Here is a 17,798-nt window from a genome sequence, read left to right as displayed (position 1 = left end):
GTCCTAATTAAGGAAATTTGGAATATTCAGTGGTTTAAGAAAAAAAAAATCTTTCTTTCCAGAAAAAAGTTTAAGAAAAAAATCTTCCTTTCACTATTAAATTCTAGTTCAGAATTATTTCAACATACAAATAAATCAACTTTTTATAAGAATCATTATTAAATAGCATGTAAACTCTGTGTGTGTGTGTGTGTGTGTGTGTGTGTGTGTGTGTGTGTGTGTGTGTGTGTGTTTCTGGAGTTTGAACTCAGGCTTGAGTGCTGTCCCTGAGTTTTTTACAGTATGTATATTACCTCATATAATTAAATGTTTTTGAAGAACATGAGTTTATTGGTGATAGATATTCATCACCTATTTCCTTTGTTTCTTTTAATTATTTTCAAACTATTGTCTGTGTAGATTGATTTGTTTACTTTATAAACAATACTGTAATAGACATCTTCCATATATAAATGTCTATGAACAACTATGATTATTTATAAACAACTATAATTTTTATCTTGTCTCATATTCTTTTTTTTTTTTTGGCCAGTCCTGGGCCTTGGACTCAGGGCCTGAGCACTGTCCCTGGCTTCTTCCCACTCAAGGCTAGCACTCTGCCACTTGAGCCACAGCGCCGCTTCTGGCCGTTTTCTGTATATGTGGTGCTGGGGAATCGAACCTAGGGCCTCGTGTATCCAAGGCAGGCACTCTTGCCACTAGGCTATATCCCCAGCCCCTTGTCTCATATTCTTAGAAGTAGAATTATTGGTTTAAAGAGTAGAAATGTTTTTTTGTAGTGTGGGGACCAAACTTAGGCCCTAGTATACACTAAAGCAAGTGCTCCACCACAGGCCATACCCTCAGCCCTGAACACTTTTTTTTTTTTTTTTTTTTTTTTTTTTGGCCAGTCCTGGGGCTTGGACTCAGGGCCTGAGCACTGTCCCTGGCTTCTTTTTGCTCAAGGCTAGCACTCTGCCACTTGAGCCACAGCGCCACTTCTGGCCATTTTCTGTATATGTGGTGCTGGGGAAATCGAACCCAGGGCCTCATGTATATGAGGCAGGCACTCTTGCCACTAGGCCATATCCCCAGCCCCCTGAACACTTTTTTAAGTTCATAAAATACTGCTTTCCAGAAAAATTAATCTGATTGTTTTAATTGTAAAAATGATTAATAAGGAGATGGATCATTTTACATTTCTTCTAAGTATTTAGGAACAGTAAGACTGATTACTTAATAACTATCAATTAAATTATTATCAGTTATTATAGCCACTACCATATTAGTGTGTTCATGTAGGTACTTTTTATTTTTTTTTTTTTTGCCAGTCCTGGGCCTTGGACTCAGGGCCTGAGCACTGTCCCTGGCTTCTTCCCACTCAAGGCTAGCACTCTGCCACTTGAGCCACAGCGCCGCTTCTGGCCGTTTTCTGTATATGTGGTGCTGGGGAATCGAACCTAGGGCCTTGTGTATCCGAGGCAGGCACTCTTGCCGCTAGGCTATATCCCCAGCCCGTCATGTAGGTACTTTTTAGACAACGATAACATATTTGTAAATAACAGACATTAGAAATTGTATCAAATCTATGTTTTGTTTCTTTTTTTATTACCCCTAAGTAGTTGTACAAAGGAGTTGCCATTCAGGAAAGGACTTTATGAATACAGTACATCTAGATCAGTGTCACCCCTTTCATCATTCCCCACCCCCCATTTTGCTTTGTTTATCAGTTGTTACAGCTAGAACTATTTGATGACACTTAGCCATCATAAGATGATATGCATTTGAAATCACATGTGTGCAGGAGACCATGAAATCATCTATTTAAAAAGCAGAGATTGACAGATTGAACTTAAAGAAAAAGCAACTCAATGTAATTATTGTGATTATTCTGAGAGATATTCTGAAACATAAAGATAGAAACCAATCAAATTTAAAGCATAAAAGTTGGTACTTTCCAGAGAGTTAAGCATAAAAATTCAATATAGTTATATTAACAAGAAAAAGTTCAGTACCAGAAACACTGAAGCGTCACTTTATAACAACAAATAAGTCAATTTATCAAGAGAAGTGATCATTGTCCATTTATATGCACTCAGTAAAATAGCTTCAAAAATACGTGAAATAGCAGCTGGTAGAAAAAGACATATGGAAGCTAGATGTAGATTTTAATACTAGTTTTTTTTAGTACTTGATAAAATGAATAGATTCAACATCAACTAACAATATAGATTTGTTCACTACTACTACCAGCTAGCTTGACTTAATTTATATTTATGGGATCCTACACCAGCCAAACTGACTTAACTAACAGTTGTGAGTTTGAGACTAGCCTGAGCAACAAAGAGATCCTGTCCAAAAAAAGAAAAATCTTTAGAACTTTACCAACAAAATTAAAAATAAAACTATCAGATCTAATAAGGAAATGAACTATATCTCTGGATACAAGATCAGTGTATAAAGTATCTATTAAATTCTGTACTCTGAATTTGCACATTGAAAATTTTAAATTTTATAATCAGAATAAGTCTAAAATGTCCAGAAATAAATTTGACAGAGATGCATAAGACTTAAAACTGTAAAACAATGCTAAGAGAAATTGTTAAAAACTTAAAATTGTGCAGTATATCATGATCAAGGATCAAAGGATTCAGTGTTAATAATATACTAGTTTTTTCAAATTAGTTTATTTTTTCAACATAAATCCAACCAAAATCAGGTCAGAATCTTGACTGAAATAGACAAACCAATTTTTAAATTTCTATTGAAATGCAAAAAGGACCTAAGATAACTAAACAGTCTTGAAAAAAGCAGTATAGTACTCAAAGACATGTGTTGCTCCTATTATGACTCCTGAATAACATAAATAGATATGTTGAGTTGAAACACTTTTGTACAACTACTTAAAGATAATTAGAAAAATGTTTAAAGACTTTCTGCTTAGTGAGCAAGCTGGTATGGCAGTGGGATGTGGGATGAATAACTAGATTATTGTAATAGAATAAAGTCCCAAAATTGATACATACATATAATCAATTAATTTTCAACAAAGGTGTCAAGACAATTTAGTTGGGAAAGGTCACCTTGGATTTTTAACACTAATTAGTTTATATTCATTTTTCACATTTTACATACTAATTGTAAGAGCAGAGAGAGAGGAATCACTTGTCCTATATATAAGCCAAAGCTAGCACAAGATGAGCATTTCATATAATGTGTATATTGAGTCTACTTGATTCAGAAATAAAATTATTCCCAATAATTTATATACTACCTATAGCAGGATCTAAAGAGTAGTTTTAGCGAAAAGAAGGCTCAGGTAATATTTAAATTCAAAAGTCACATGAACTTCTAGGAGTAATTGTCAGATACATTGACAAGTATTACATAGATATAGATAGATAGATAATATAAAATTTTTATTCATTGTGAGCAGATTGGATCTTTCTAGAGGTAATTCTTCTTTCCAAGATATGGCTAATTTGGTTCAAATATTTTATGAATATTAAAGACAGTTGGAGACTTTTGTCTCCTTTTTTAATATAATTTCATTGTTATTATTAAAGTGTATAGAGAGGTTACCATTTCATAAGTCAGGTCATGAGTACATTTTTTTTGACAATGTCATGCCTTCCTTCACTTCCCCCAGTTTCCCCTTCCTATCCTTGCCTACACGTTGCATAGTTCATTTTCCACATACTGTATACTGCATACCAAGACTGTATTTGTTTACCCTTCCTCTCTCTTTCAAGAGCCCCTTTTTGCCTTCCAGAAAAAGACAAAAAACTAAAAGCAAAAACAAAAACAAAAAAACCCATTTTCATTTCCTGGAATTTGTTCCAATAAATAGTATTTAAAATGCTCAGATGAATTATGCCTTTGGGTTCCTCCCCTAAGAGTATTTTCCTCCTTTAGTCTATGTGTGAATGCCTAGAGTCCAGTGTAAGTTATCGTGTCCAGTTATATTTTAGATCTAGCTTCCACATATGAGAGAAAATATGTGCCATTTGTGTCTCTGAGCTTGGCTTACCTCACTTAGCATGATTTGTTTTAGGTCTTATCCATTTCCCTGCAAATGATATACTTTTATTCTTTCTAATGGATTCATAAAATTCCATTTTGTACATGTACCACATTTTATTGACCCACTCATCTATTGTAGAGTATCTAGGCTCTTTCAGCAACTTGGCTTTTGTGAATAGTGTAGCAGTGATGGATATGCAAGTATCTTTACCGTATCCTGATTTGTGACATTCTGGGTAGATGCCCAAGAGTGATAGAGCTGTAACATAGGGAAGTTCTGTGTTTAGTTTTTTTAATAACTTCCAAACCTCCTTTCAAAGTGGTTGTACTAGTTTACATTCCCACCAAAATAGCATTTGTTGTTGTTGGAATTGTTGATGTTAACCAATCTAACTGGTGTGAGATGGAATCTCACAGTTAGAAATTATTTTCAAACTGGACCCTTTTCAACTGGAAGTGCCCTAGAAATACAAAGTACTAAAATAATACTGATTCCTTTATGCATGCATTCACTCATTGAATATATATCTTGTATCCACTAGGTTCTAGCACATGATAAACAAGTTATACATTATTGTTTCTATTTTCAAAGGTGGGTATGCAGAGGGTATTTAAGGCTCAATTAAGTATTTTCACATCTTAAAATCTAAGTTAGTAGTAATTATAAATTGTACCACCCATCTCATATCTCTTAATGACTTATATTCATGGTTGACAATAGAAATTCAGCCCAAGCTACACATATAGTTTATATTTTCTAGTAACCTTATTAGAAACATATACATATAGGGTAGGAAAACTATACCAACTTACCCAGGAAAAGAAAGAAAAGTGTGTTCCAGTTTCCCAAGCTTAGTCCACTTAACCCTGTATGGAGCGGGTCAGTGGCAGTCTGTCACCTTCACCAGCACTCCTGCTCAAGAGTTGCATGATAAAAATTTGAAAAAATGAACATGGTGGAAATCCTGAACTACTAGGGTTCTAGACTCCACTTAAAATATCTGTAACTGCCAGATTCTCCTGTTGCAACTTTTCTTGGACAGTGACTCCTTTTGATTGTTTTCAACCAGAGATGTTTCCTCCTACTCCTCTTTCACCTGCCAAGTTCAAGAAATTGACTGGACATTCTTTCCACATGGCCTATAGGGTGGCCATTTTGAATGTCATTGCAGCCGCTCTTATTGAGGCTTGGTATCTCCCATAAACCCACACTGTTGTGAGCAGAAGTCGTGACTGTTCAGTAATAACAAAAAATATGATCACTGGGCATTGAGAAGACTAAGAAACCATTAAGTGTTCAGATACATGTCATCATCCTCATAATGGAGAACCTTTAAAAGCATTATTCTAGAGTCTAGGCATTGAGGATATTGGAGGGTTGTTTCATGTACTTTGTTTAAAGTAGAAGATATTTTTACCCTGTCATTTTACTTTGGTGTGTGTAGTTACTATCAGTTATAGAGAACATTTTAATGATAATCGAACTTGGAAACTTAAATACAAGATGTATACCATATACATACTACCTTTTTTGCTAAGAAATTCTGATGTTGCCATTTAATCAAGATAATGATATTTCTTAGTTATAATAACATTTTGAAAACAAATAATGCCTACTGTAACATTTTATAGAAGCTACTTTTGCAAATCAGGATGGCTTTGGATGCTCATATAATCAGTAGAAGTGCATTTAGGTTTCACATAGGCTATAATTCTTTATGTATTTTTCACATTTTCCTGCTATCAGTTGAATTTACATTTTTAACATGATTATACCTAGACAACTGTAATCGTTATTTCTTACATTTCTTACAGTTGGTGCAAACTTGCCATTTTTACTAGGTATTTTGTCCTTTTTTTTTCAAATTTTTATTATCAAACTGATATACAGAGAGGTTACAGTTTCATACGTTGGGCATTGGATACATTTCTTGTACTGTTTGTTTCCTTGTCCCTCATGCCCCCTCCCTCCCCCTATTTTGTCCTTTTATAAAACACAAAAGCACACTGACCAAAGTTTAAAATTAAGTAAATTTACTTTTTGACAAAAAATAAAAATTACTGAAAAGGTAAATTATAGTCATTTAAATATTGAGAAATTTTAGGCTGCTACCTATTCTCTTCCACATATTTTAATATTTGATGTACTTATGGTTACTTCCATAAAGGATTTTGTTTTAATAAATGAAATTTTGTATTTAGAAAAAGTAGTGAAGATAAGTTGGCTAATATATTTTATTTAGCATACCTATAATATTATCATTTCAACATATAACTGATATTTTTATTTGTTTTTATAGGACTGGGGATTGAACCCAGTCCTTGCACATGCTAGCAAGCCCTCTGCTACTGAGCTATACCCCTAGTTCCAGTGTTTTCAAAATTATTAAAGAAACTATAAATTTTTTCTCTTGCACTAAGCCTTCAAATTTCAGCATATTTTTTCCAACTTACAAAACATCTCAATCTAGACAAGCCACATTTCAGATATTCAATACCACATGCAGATACTACCTTATTAGTCAGTGCAGTCTTGTGTGAATCAACTGCCCCTCATCTGCAGGCTGTAGACCTTCACAAGCCTACTCTAGCTAGATAAAGGACTCACCAGTCCAATTTACTGCTTCTAGGGGAAAACTCCCTTTATTCCACTGCTGAAGTTCAGGATTTGTGGTCAAGGTGATCATGATTCTGTTATAGCTGTATAACTCTCCACCAGTTTTCATCTGAAAGTATCCCAGAGCTTTACTATATTTAAAGGCAGCCCCGTACAGCCAATGTACAAATGTATCAAAGCAGTCTTGGAGAATTTTAAATCTTCCCAGTGTTCCATGACCCCACCAATGTTTTTCAGAACCCTACAAAAACACTGCTGCTCAAATTTCTCAGTAAATGTATGTTTTATGAATGATGGAATGAACCAAGAGCACTCCTACCAGTTCTCTGATACACAAACAAAATATCCTTAGCTCTAGGTTAATGAGCCTGTGCTCATTAGCATGCTTGTCTTCTGTTTAAAATTCATATGCCTCCTCACAGAATAATTTTTGTTCCTCTATCTAAGGTCATTACTTCCATTAGGCTATAACACTCCTTGTTTTTTCAAGAATATGATTATTACACAGTGAACAAAGAGCAGTTTCAGATTCTCAGTTTATAATATCTCATTGAGACTGGATCTCAACTGTGACATAGAAGGGGGATGTGCTGGAACCAACTTGGGCTTTGTCAGACACTGACAGGTGCATCATCAGGTGGGTGCTGCCCACCACTACCGCACAGTCTCCTGGGAGGCAGGATGCTGGCCTACTGCTAAGTGGGAATCTCTGGAGGTGGTCTTTTGGAATTTGCACATGGAAAAACACCAAAGGAGAGTCAGTTCACACCGCGCAGTTCAACAGCCACTGGCCTACAGTGGGGTTCTGCATGATACAGCTACAGAGAAAATTGCATACTACCATTTATTGGATAAGATGCTGTTTCCAGTATTTCCTCTTCAGTTCCTTTGTTGGATTCTGTATTGTAATAGCCCTTTAAGTAAATTTTCATCATCCAGCCCATGAAAACTGTGTTGAGGCTTTTTGGTTATGAATGACAGATTTGACTAGAGTCAAATTATATTTATCATAAGTGAGATAATGTCTGAAAACCCAGATCATATTCTTTGGCACTGTCATGTTTGTGACAATGTCAGAAAAGGTGTTCTTTGTTCCTTTTAAAAAAATATTTCTATGAAATTATTTTAAGTGTACTTTAGGTCCATCACAATTCTACAGAAAGCTATTGAGCCAAATAGAAGTATAGGGCTTCCAAAAATGAATCTGATCAGTGTCTGCCTCTAGGAGGTCACAGGCCTCTGCAAGGCAGAGGCCTCCTGCAAACAGAAGCCTTGTGTTAACACAGAATGCATGGGGTTTTTCAGAGGCACCATGGGAGCAGAAAGAGGCAGAGTAGGATGACTGTATGAAACGGCACTGGGCTTCAAGGAGATGCCTGTGCTCTGTAAATGTGAGCCAGAGTCTGCCAGAGAACTGAAGACATGCCTCCAAGGACATTTGGAAGCTCCGAACTTGGGACTTCCAGACCCAAACTGTGTGTTTTTTTTTCCACTAGAGCCGGATTTCTCCAAGAACCTAGCCTTCAAAACTAGCTTCCCTTTTTTTATACCCAAAGCTCTCCATTAGTAAGATCTTAAGGGTGATACATTTCCTTTTCAAGCCTTTCTCTGCTGTTTAATTCACTCCAGCAATAACTACATAGGAACCTACCTTTAAAAGATGCCAAAAGCAATGTGCTACTAATTTATGGCCACATCTATTAAAGCTCTAGAGAGGATCTAACTCCCTGGATTTTAAATATAGTTGAGATATTATGATGGTGTTTCCTGATTTAATTCCTCCATAAATTAGATGAAACTGTTATAGTACCTGTTGTCACTTCATTCTTGCCCTATCTCCAATCACTCTTCTACCTTCATTAATTCAGAATAAAATACCACATGACATTAATGTAGCACTTGGAGATAGAAGAGCTACATTTTTATGGCTTCAATATGAAATCATACTTAAAGATGCCTAAGTCTTTACTGGAATGGTGTGGGGGTGGTGAAGAAAACTCATGCCCATCTCCTGTGAGCATCTCAGTAACCTTGCTGGATTGTTATAAGCAAGGAAACCAAGGCTCAGAGCTATTAAGTGAATTTCCTTGGCTAACTCTGCAGGCAATTACACAGCCAGGGCTTCTTACTCAAAACACAAGATTCTTTCTAGCACAACCTGTGATCTTCTGGGGATTCCTGATTGTTGTGCAATGAAAGGCATTCTTCTATATGTAAACAAAGCCAGCAATCTTGGCTTCTTCCAACACTTTTATTCTCAGTGTTTTTAGTTTATCCCTTCACAGTGGTTGTTTGGCCTTCTCTTACAGAAGGCAACAGACTACTGCAACAGAAAATCTCATTAGATGGGAACCCCAAGCCCATTCATGGAACATCAGAGAGGTCAGATGGCCTGCAGTGGTCAGCTGAGCAGCTTTGCAACGCAAGCAAGCCTAAAGCAAAAACATCTCCTGTGAAGTCCAGTGCGGCTCACCTTGAAATAAAGCCAGATGAGTTGGCAAAAAAAAGAGGTAAAGTGTTTCTTTTACACAAATGTTCCAACACATTTTACACATGCAGGAGAATGCCAGAGTGTAAGAACTTTCCCAAAGATGATGTGTAATTTGAGGAGAGTTTCACAGGAAATTGTATTTCTTTCTGTGACCCAGATTGATTAAAAGGCAGATGTGATTTCTCCCATGTTAATGAAGAGTCTTGAGTATGCAGATGGAATTGCATCCCCTCCTGTGCCCTTTGTGGCTGTTGTCTTTTTAAACAGGGATAAAAATGCACCACCCTTAATTGCATATAAAGCAAGTGTTAATGCAGCTCACATGCATGATATGACTTCTTCAGAAATGGTCTTTCCCATGTCAATTCACTCTTACATCAGAAATTTCAGATACTCTCACTCTAAAAGAAGGTATTATATTTGATACACTGGATTTTAATTGTGTTAGCTTTGACATTGATAACTAGCCTTAGAAAATAAAAGAACTAGACCAGGCATCAGTGGATCATACTTGTGATCTTAGCTACTTGGGAAGCTGAGGTGGAGAAAATCATGGTTCAAGGCCAATCCAGGCATACACTCAAGACTCCTTCCCAACCACTAGCTGGGTGTGGAGGTGCACTTCTATAACTCCGCCACTTTTGAGGTTGTGGTCAGGACAGCAGCAGTGCCAGGCAAGCCCAGGCAAAGCCAAGATTTCCTTGGTATGGTTTGATCTATTAACTCCATTTTCATGAGTGGCATTTCTTCTAAGAACCCTACTCCTGTTGGGTTAAGTACAGTCTGCCTATTTTCCATGCACCCGGTAGACCCGGGTAACAATTTCAGGAAGTCAGAAGAGATGGGCACTCAGAGAGCCACTTTAAATGCTGCTGCTTTAATTACAGGCCTGGCTCAGGCCTGGCAGATGAAAGCCAGTATACCTGGCACCCATACTCTGTCTTCTCTCTGGCTCATTTGCACCTCTCTCAATCACAGTGTCATTTTCCTCTTCCAAAAGCCCTGCTGGCTTTTAGCTCCACACAGCAGTGTTTACAGAGATTGCCAACAGCCCACATGGTCTTTAGATTCTAAGACACCACAGTTTATGATAGAACAGAATGATCAGGGCCTCTTTCTGAAGAGCAGAGGAGACAAGTGTACCCCAGATAGCCTAGCCGAAAAACTTATTGGAGAAGTCATGGCAGTCTGAAAAGCAGAGTGAACCTCCCACTTTACAGAACTTTTCCTTTTCCTTTAAAACCCAAAAAGAAATCTATTTTATTTTGGTTGTTTTGCTGTTTAGCTCATAAGCTAAAGTTAATCTTTTTTTACTCAATTTTAGGCCCAAATATTGAGAAATCGGTGAAGGATCTGCAACGCTGCACCGTTTCTCTGACTAGATATCGCGTCATGATCAAGGAAGAGGTGGACAGCTCTGTGAAGAAGATTAAAGCCGCCTTTGCTGAATTACACAACTGGTGAGTAATTCACCCAAGGAACTATAAATTCACAGTGCTTGAGCTGTTCCTATAGTATGTAAAAGCATCAGATGGAAAACGTTGTTTAATACGTGAACATCACACAACAACTCTAGCAGTTTTATTTTTTAAGCTTTGCAGGCAAAAGCATATATCTTGGGAATAAAAAAGAAGAGAAAATATTTGAATAAGAAATCTGATAGACATAATTCATTGGGGGTTAAAGTTGACCCCAAAGCATGAGGAGAATATAGAATAAATAAAGAACAAGACTTCAATAATTTTTTTTTTTTTTTTTTGGCCAGTCCTGGGCCTTGGACTCAGGGCCTGAGCACTGTCCCTGGCTTCTTTTGGCTCAAGGCTAGCACTCTGCCACTTGAGCCACAGCGCCGCTTCTGGCCGTTTTCTGTATATGTGGTGCTGGGGAATCGAACCTAGGGCCTCGTGTATCCAAGGCAGGCACTCTTGCCACTAGGCTATATCCCCAGCCCTCAATAAATATTTTTGACAAATCCCTGGAAGGTAAATAACAGGAAGGCTTCTAAAAAAGCAAAATTTTTTCAACATTACTATTATAACATAAGAAAAACTCCTTAGCCAAAAGTAGCATCTTATGTAAGCTTAGTGGTAGAATCGTACTGTTGTTTATCTTTAGGATGAAAATTAAGAAATAGTGTATGCTGTGGTTTGACTCTGCCCTTCCCTACAACCTTGATGGAAGACATTTCTTTGAGCCCTAAACATCTGCTTAAGTCCACAGTTGAAATGAAATACTAGTATAGGTTGTTATTATCAGTACAAGAATATTCTCCATGTACTGGTAGGACTCTTTGTATTTTAAGTGACAGAAACTGAAGTTACACTAAAGACATAAGAGAATCAACTGGGTAGTATACATGAAAATTCTAGATTTCTTCACACAAATTTCGTTTTAAACCTAAATTATATTACTCAGTCTCTTCTTCCTCCACCACTTAAATTATCTCCTTTAATTTTCCAGTTCTGGTTTTTGTTGTTTGTTGTTTTTGTATGGAGCTTGTGTGTGTGTGTGTGTGTGTGTGTGTGTGTGTGTGTGTGTGTGTGTGTGTGTATGTGTGTGTGTGTGTGTGTGTGTGTGTGTGCATGTATGTATGCTGGCACTTGTTGGGCTTTTTTTTTCCCTCATAGCTCATGCTCTACCACCTTTCCAATTCCAGTGTCTTGTCTGGGTAATTGGAAATAGACTTTTCTCATACTGTTCTGCCTTGTTTGGCTTCAAACCTTGACTTTCAGATCTCAACCTCCTGAGTAACTAGAATTACAGCATGTGACAGCAAAGATAATGTCATTGCCTGCTCCAGACTGACAAAACCCCTAGCCTCTGAGATCTGAAAGAATTCATTTCTGCTAGTTCAAGCAAAAAAATCTTATTAGCTGGTTTGGGTCACATATCTGTCCTTTAGCCATTAATCACTAAGGACAGTCTTCCCATTAGACAGGCCAGAGTCATGTGCTTTTCACGGTATTGGCAGGGAGTGGGCCTCCTACTTGGACCTCATGGACCAACAGTTGGAGAGCCACAGGTCTCCAGAGGAAAATCAAGGAATTCACATCAAAACAAAGAAGAAAATATAGGAAAAAAGTGCATATCTACAATTCCCATGCTCATGTGACCTGTTCCCCATATCCCTTTGCCCTCTATATTAGAATTTTATCTCATCTTCTTCATTTTTTTCCTGATTTCCAAGTCCTCACTTTAAAACTGATGTGCCTTTTTTCAGAAACTATGGAGCTGTGTAAAACTAAGGATTAAGCTTCACACTAAATGCATCTAAAATTCTTTAATTTTAAACCATCTGCTCCATATAAGATCCTAAGGTTGTGGATAGGTCTTGGAAATACCATGAAACATCTCTTTCGGTCACATGACCTCAGAGGTGAAGGATCCTTTTCCTCCACCCAGCCATGGCACCAGGATCTCACCGGAACTCTTCCCTTAAGATTGAGTGATAGCTTCATTCAAAGCCCTTCCAAGAACACATTTGAGTACTTAGAGAATGGAAAGATGCTATACTAATAAAGACTTCTATTATTATTATCATCATCATCATTTTATACTTACTTGGCTTTTCCAATCTAGCCTTAAAGTAAGTTGCCCTTGCTTATATCTTTCTTCCACACCTGTTCTCTAAAGCCAGGGTCAGTGGAGTTTATCTAGAAAGACTAGATGGTAAATATTTTACATATCATAAGCTCACAGCCTCTATGCAACTGCTCAGCTCTACCATTGTGGCTGCCAAAAACAATGAAGAAATGCAATATCACCTAGACATCTTGAAGGTGGCATTTTGCCAATCCCTATTTGGGGACATTTGACAGAGGCACAGAGAGAGGCATGTTCTGTCCTAGCCATTTGCATGGCATTTTGAGAGAGGGCTTCCTCTGGAGCTCCTGTATGATACCTTCCTGTAAGTGACTCGCATGCCCTTACTGACCAGGCATAGCACTGACCTCAAATTGCCTCTCTGTCGTGCAGCTGATCTGAGTACTTTTAATTTTATTTCACTCTACTTCTTAGTCAAATGAATAGCACATGGGTCACGAGACATCTTGAGATTTACAACAGATTCTTGGAGTGTTTTACTCCGCAAGAGCCAAAAGTATGGGGCCAGGAAAGTCGACACCGGAGGATGCTGTGCTTTCTCTGCTGTGTCCCAGTGTACAGGGATGGGGCAGATTACTTCTGAAGGAGCTCCACCCATCAGCATCGCTCTCCACAGCCACCTGTGTGACCAGGGGCCACTGCTCCACACTGAAGGAGAAGAGATCTCGATTAGCAGTTCTCTATGTGCAGTCACTGTGCAAGGAGTGAACACCAGCACTCATTTGCTGAGCTAACCCATGATAAAAATGCTCCACAATAATTGCGTAAGTGTTAACTTAAAAATAAAACCAAAGTACTTTTTTTTTAACCTCAACCATTTTGCATTTCTGCCAAATGGAAAACTTCGCCTCTGTTCCAAATAAGCCTACAGTCCAGCCAACGTAGTGATGGACTTGGACAAAACCTCCCACTTGTTTCCTAAGGAGGAAATTTTAGGAATGGAAGCACTTAAAAAATAACAGGTTGCAGAATTGAAGAAGGCAGCTTAGAAGTTTTTGGAAAAGAAGCTTTCACATTGACAGTAAAATCCCTCCACTGTAGGCCTTAGAGAGAACTGAACATGTAACACCTCCCATTTAAATACACAGCTTCAGATCATATCACTGGGGGAGTTTAGACACAGAAGGACGGCTGATTCTGAGACAGAGGTTGATTCATGTGGCCACATTGGAATGGGTGTCCTTCCTCTCTTCGCTTTGGGGCCGCCTAGTTCTCCTACCTCCCAAATAGTTAAGAGGCATTGTCTGTCATTTAAAAACAGCTAAAAACTTACAGTCAGGAAAGAAATATGAAATATTCACTCTGCTACCAGAGTTCCAGCTTGAGGACATGAGCCCTTGCTGGGCTAAAGTACACACACACACACACACACACACACACACACACACACACACACTCACACACGGCTAGTATTCACAGGAATGGTGACTTCAAGAAGCCAGGAAAGGGGCTGGGGATATGGCCTAGTGGCAAGAGTGCCTGCCTCGGATACACGAGGCCCTAGGTTCGATTCCCCAGCACCACATATACAGAAAACGGCCAGAAGCGGTGCTGTGGCTCAAGCGGCAGAGTGCTAGCCTTGAGCGGGAAGAAGCCAGGGACAGTGCTCAGGCCCTGAGTCCAAGGCCCAGGACTGGCAAAAAAAAAAAAAGAAGCCAGGAAAAAGCAGCTGTTGGCACATTCTCATTACCAACTGAGCACACGCCAGGACAAGTGTAAGCCGACCATTCATCCTTCCCCTGTGAAGGATTCTTCTTCAGTGTAGTTATTGAAGTAAGCTATTAAGTAGCTAAAATATAAAATCCACGTTGGCATCTAACCAGGACATAGTTACATAGGGCTGACTAACCATGACAGAGAGCATTCTCATTTTCTCCCCCCAGAAGGGACTGGGGATTTAAGAGGTTAACAGAGATGCCACAATGCTCTCACAATATGTCTGAATGGAAAATAACTTTGGCAACAAGAGCATGAAAAGCCACATTAGAAACTAACGTGAAACAGCTGGTTTCTTTTCTGTGTGATTGGCCTCCTACCACAACTGGGAAATATTCATTCTTTGGAATCATAGCTGCCAGAGTTAATTGCTTTCTGTGCAAAGTAGTCTAGCTTCTCATCACAAATCAGTGTATGTCTGTCCGTGTTGATCGTGAAGGCTGGATGCGAGCAATAAAACATTAAATTTAAAAAAACACTGAGGAAAGATAATAATACTTGATATATCTGCCATATGCTAGGATAGAAAATAATCCCAAACAGAGCTGTAAAAATTGTGTTAGGTGCAATTGTCAACTTACCATCTAACAGCACTCTTAAGGAAAATGGAAGTCAGTCATGAGCCATCAGGGTAGAGGCTGTGGTAGGAGTGGGGTGGAGGTAATGCAGGTCATGGGGAATAGAAGGACAATCTTTTAAAGCTGCTTTCAAATAAGAAAGGGAAATCAGTTAAAATACAAATTTTGCTGAAAGAAGCCAAAAAACATTCCTATACTTTGTGTTTATTTTTCCTGAAGCAGTGCCCAGTCTAGTCTAGGAGGAGTTCAGATGTAGGTCAAGAGTTTCCATTCCCTCCATCCCCATCCCTTGCTCTCTTCCTCTTTCTCTGCCACTTTTCCCTTCATCTTTACTCCTTTCCATCCTTCCTTCCTCGTGTGTGTGTGTGTGTGTGTGTGTGTGTGTGTGTGTGTGTGTGTGTGGTCCTCCTGCCACCCTTACAGGGTAGAGCTGGTCATGGTACTATTGCATTCGAGACAGGAATTTATAAGATGTCCCTGTATCCTTTTTTCTTCTTTTTAACCATTGAAATTCATTAGTATTATATGGAGATGAAGTATCCTTTCACCAGAAGTAACATATTTGCATACTAGCAAATGCTTTGTTGAGACTCTATCTCCTAGCCAAAAGAATAAGATTATTATCTTCTTGGAGTTATTCTTAGCTGAAGGAATAACTATTTTTTAGATAGCAAATCCATACACGCATTAATAGAGTCATCGCCAGAATGGCTTCACACATACCAGATAGCACCTCTGTATCATTTTAAATATTACAGGTTGTTTTTTTCTGGGACATAAGTTTGAGAAGGCCACCCAAATAGGAGAAAAATGGGATTGTTGTGTCTCAGAACTATCTAGGTGACAGTCAATGCTATTTCTCAATTTGCTGTTCCTTGAATGGCCAAATAGTATAAAATGATTTGAAAATATGTCCTTGGAGTTGCTGCAATTTAAATCCAGAGAAAATCATTTCCTTCACTTTTGGAGGCTTATCATCCAGCATAATTCTTGTCTTGTCTGGTGGAGAATGTTTGTTCAATACAGTTATTGAAGAAAACCATTAAGCAGCAAAATTTATAAAATCCAAGTTGGCATTTAACAGGGACACAGTTACACAGGGATGGCTATATCATAGAACATTCTCATTTTCCCAGCAGGGACTGGAGATTTAGGAGGACGACAGAGATAACATCTCTACCCCAATACACACTCCTTCAGTTGCTTTTGTGTGAAGCTTGCCTTCCCAGTCCATGCTGCAGCTCTGCGTCTTTGGGTTGCTTGTTTGTTTTCTCTGTGAATAACTTCACGTTGACTGAATGATGATACCTGTAAATCAATATTTAGTTCTTTCCATACCAAAGTGTAAGTGGGTAAGCTGTCATTTAAAACTCAGGGCTCTGAGTCCTTCCATGCCAAAGTGCTAGCCCCAGAGATATGGATTTCTGTAGCAAAGGAATGTGTTTTTTTTTTAATTCTAAGTAACTCTTGTACCTCTGTTGTTGAAACCCAGTGGTTGACCAGACCTGGTGACACACATGTAAAATCTCAGCACTCAGGAGGCTAAGGCAAGAGGTTCATAAATTCAAGGCCAGTCTGAGGTACATGTAAAATTTCCCTCTCAAACAAACCAACAAAAAGTCATGAAGATCACTGAAGTCCTGAAAAGTGAATCAAGTCTAAATTTAAAGTAGTGCTTCTCAACAGGGTGATTTGGTCCTCTAAGAGACAGTCTGACAATATTTTTAGTTGGTATAATGGTAAAGAGGAAGTGTGACTGCCTATAGTAGGTTGAAACTGGGGTACTGCAAACTAGACTAGAATGCACAGGATAGCCACTCCCCCACCACCTCTTCTTTCCTGTGCTCTCATAATAAGAAACTTTGGCCCAAGAGATCAGCAGTGCTCACAATTCCCCTGGCAGAGTGCATGGTCGCTGTAGCTGCCATAGCCCTTGAGGGAAGGACGTACTTTCCCTTCACATTCTTTGCAGATGCTCTCCCTGAGCATCTGCCCTCTTGTTTAACCACTAACCAATTGCTTACACACTCAAAACACACACCTTCATGCCTTCTCTTTTCAATCAGTGCAGCAGGAAAATACTTTTTTCACATTGCTTGAAACATAAACCTTCTAGCTACACGATTTAAAGGTCAAATTACATTTTTGCCTCCTTCAGATCAGAAAAAAAAAACAATTATACTGTAGTATAGAAAATTGAGGGCTTTGCATTTGTCGGTTTTTCATTATAGAATTCAACTCAGTCCTTAGAAGAAAATGGAAAAATTAAGAACTGAAGGCTGTAGCTAATGACAGGCAGTCACTACCTGAGTCTTTTTCTCATTTTGCAATAAAACCAGATGTCACAGTGGGGACCAAGATTAGGAGGAAGATCTGAGGCATGTAAAGATAAATACAGTGGGGAACTGTTCTATTAAGCATCTGTTTGGGGTTATAATTCTTTTCTGGCTTCGGCCAGGCAGCAATATTACTTAGTATGCTTGAGCATCCATGGCATATGTCCAGTCACTCTAATGCCAACAACATATTCAGGTGTGCCAGGCCTTGTGCTGTTTAAGCTGAAGGAAGCAGAAGGTCTTTTGCCCAGCTGATGATGCAGTGGTGCTTAAATAAATACTTCTTTCCCATTCAATTACCCTCTGTTAATTGAGAACATCATTAGAGTTATGGAGATACATAGACTTACTAGGAAAGACACATCTTAGATGGAAAATGTCCCAGAAGTAGCTCTGTGTAACAAGTGGATGTTGCTTTTGAATTCAGTTGCATGAAGGATGTTGATATAGTACGG

General features: G+C 38.5%; 1 protein-coding gene across 3 annotated transcripts in view; it reads left to right on the top strand.

Annotated features, from left to right (window-relative positions):
* Nucleotides 1–17,798, top strand: part of Spats2l (spermatogenesis associated serine rich 2 like) — a 160,152-nt gene that overhangs the window by 115,123 nt on the left and 27,231 nt on the right. For all 3 annotated transcript variants that reach the window (XM_048345014.1, XM_048345013.1, XM_048345015.1), the window contains 2 exons: nt 8,929–9,129; nt 10,435–10,570. In XM_048345014.1, coding sequence (XP_048200971.1) covers nt 8,929–9,129; nt 10,435–10,570 — 337 coding nt within the window. The remainder of the gene's footprint in view (nt 1–8,928; nt 9,130–10,434; nt 10,571–17,798) is intronic.

The sequence above is a fragment of the Perognathus longimembris genome, chromosome 4 (genome assembly GCF_023159225.1).
Source record: "Perognathus longimembris pacificus isolate PPM17 chromosome 4, ASM2315922v1, whole genome shotgun sequence".
Classification (NCBI taxonomy): domain Eukaryota; kingdom Metazoa; phylum Chordata; class Mammalia; order Rodentia; family Heteromyidae; genus Perognathus; species Perognathus longimembris.
Note: the sequence above shows the minus strand (reverse complement) of the source record. Positions and strands in the feature narration are given on the sequence as shown.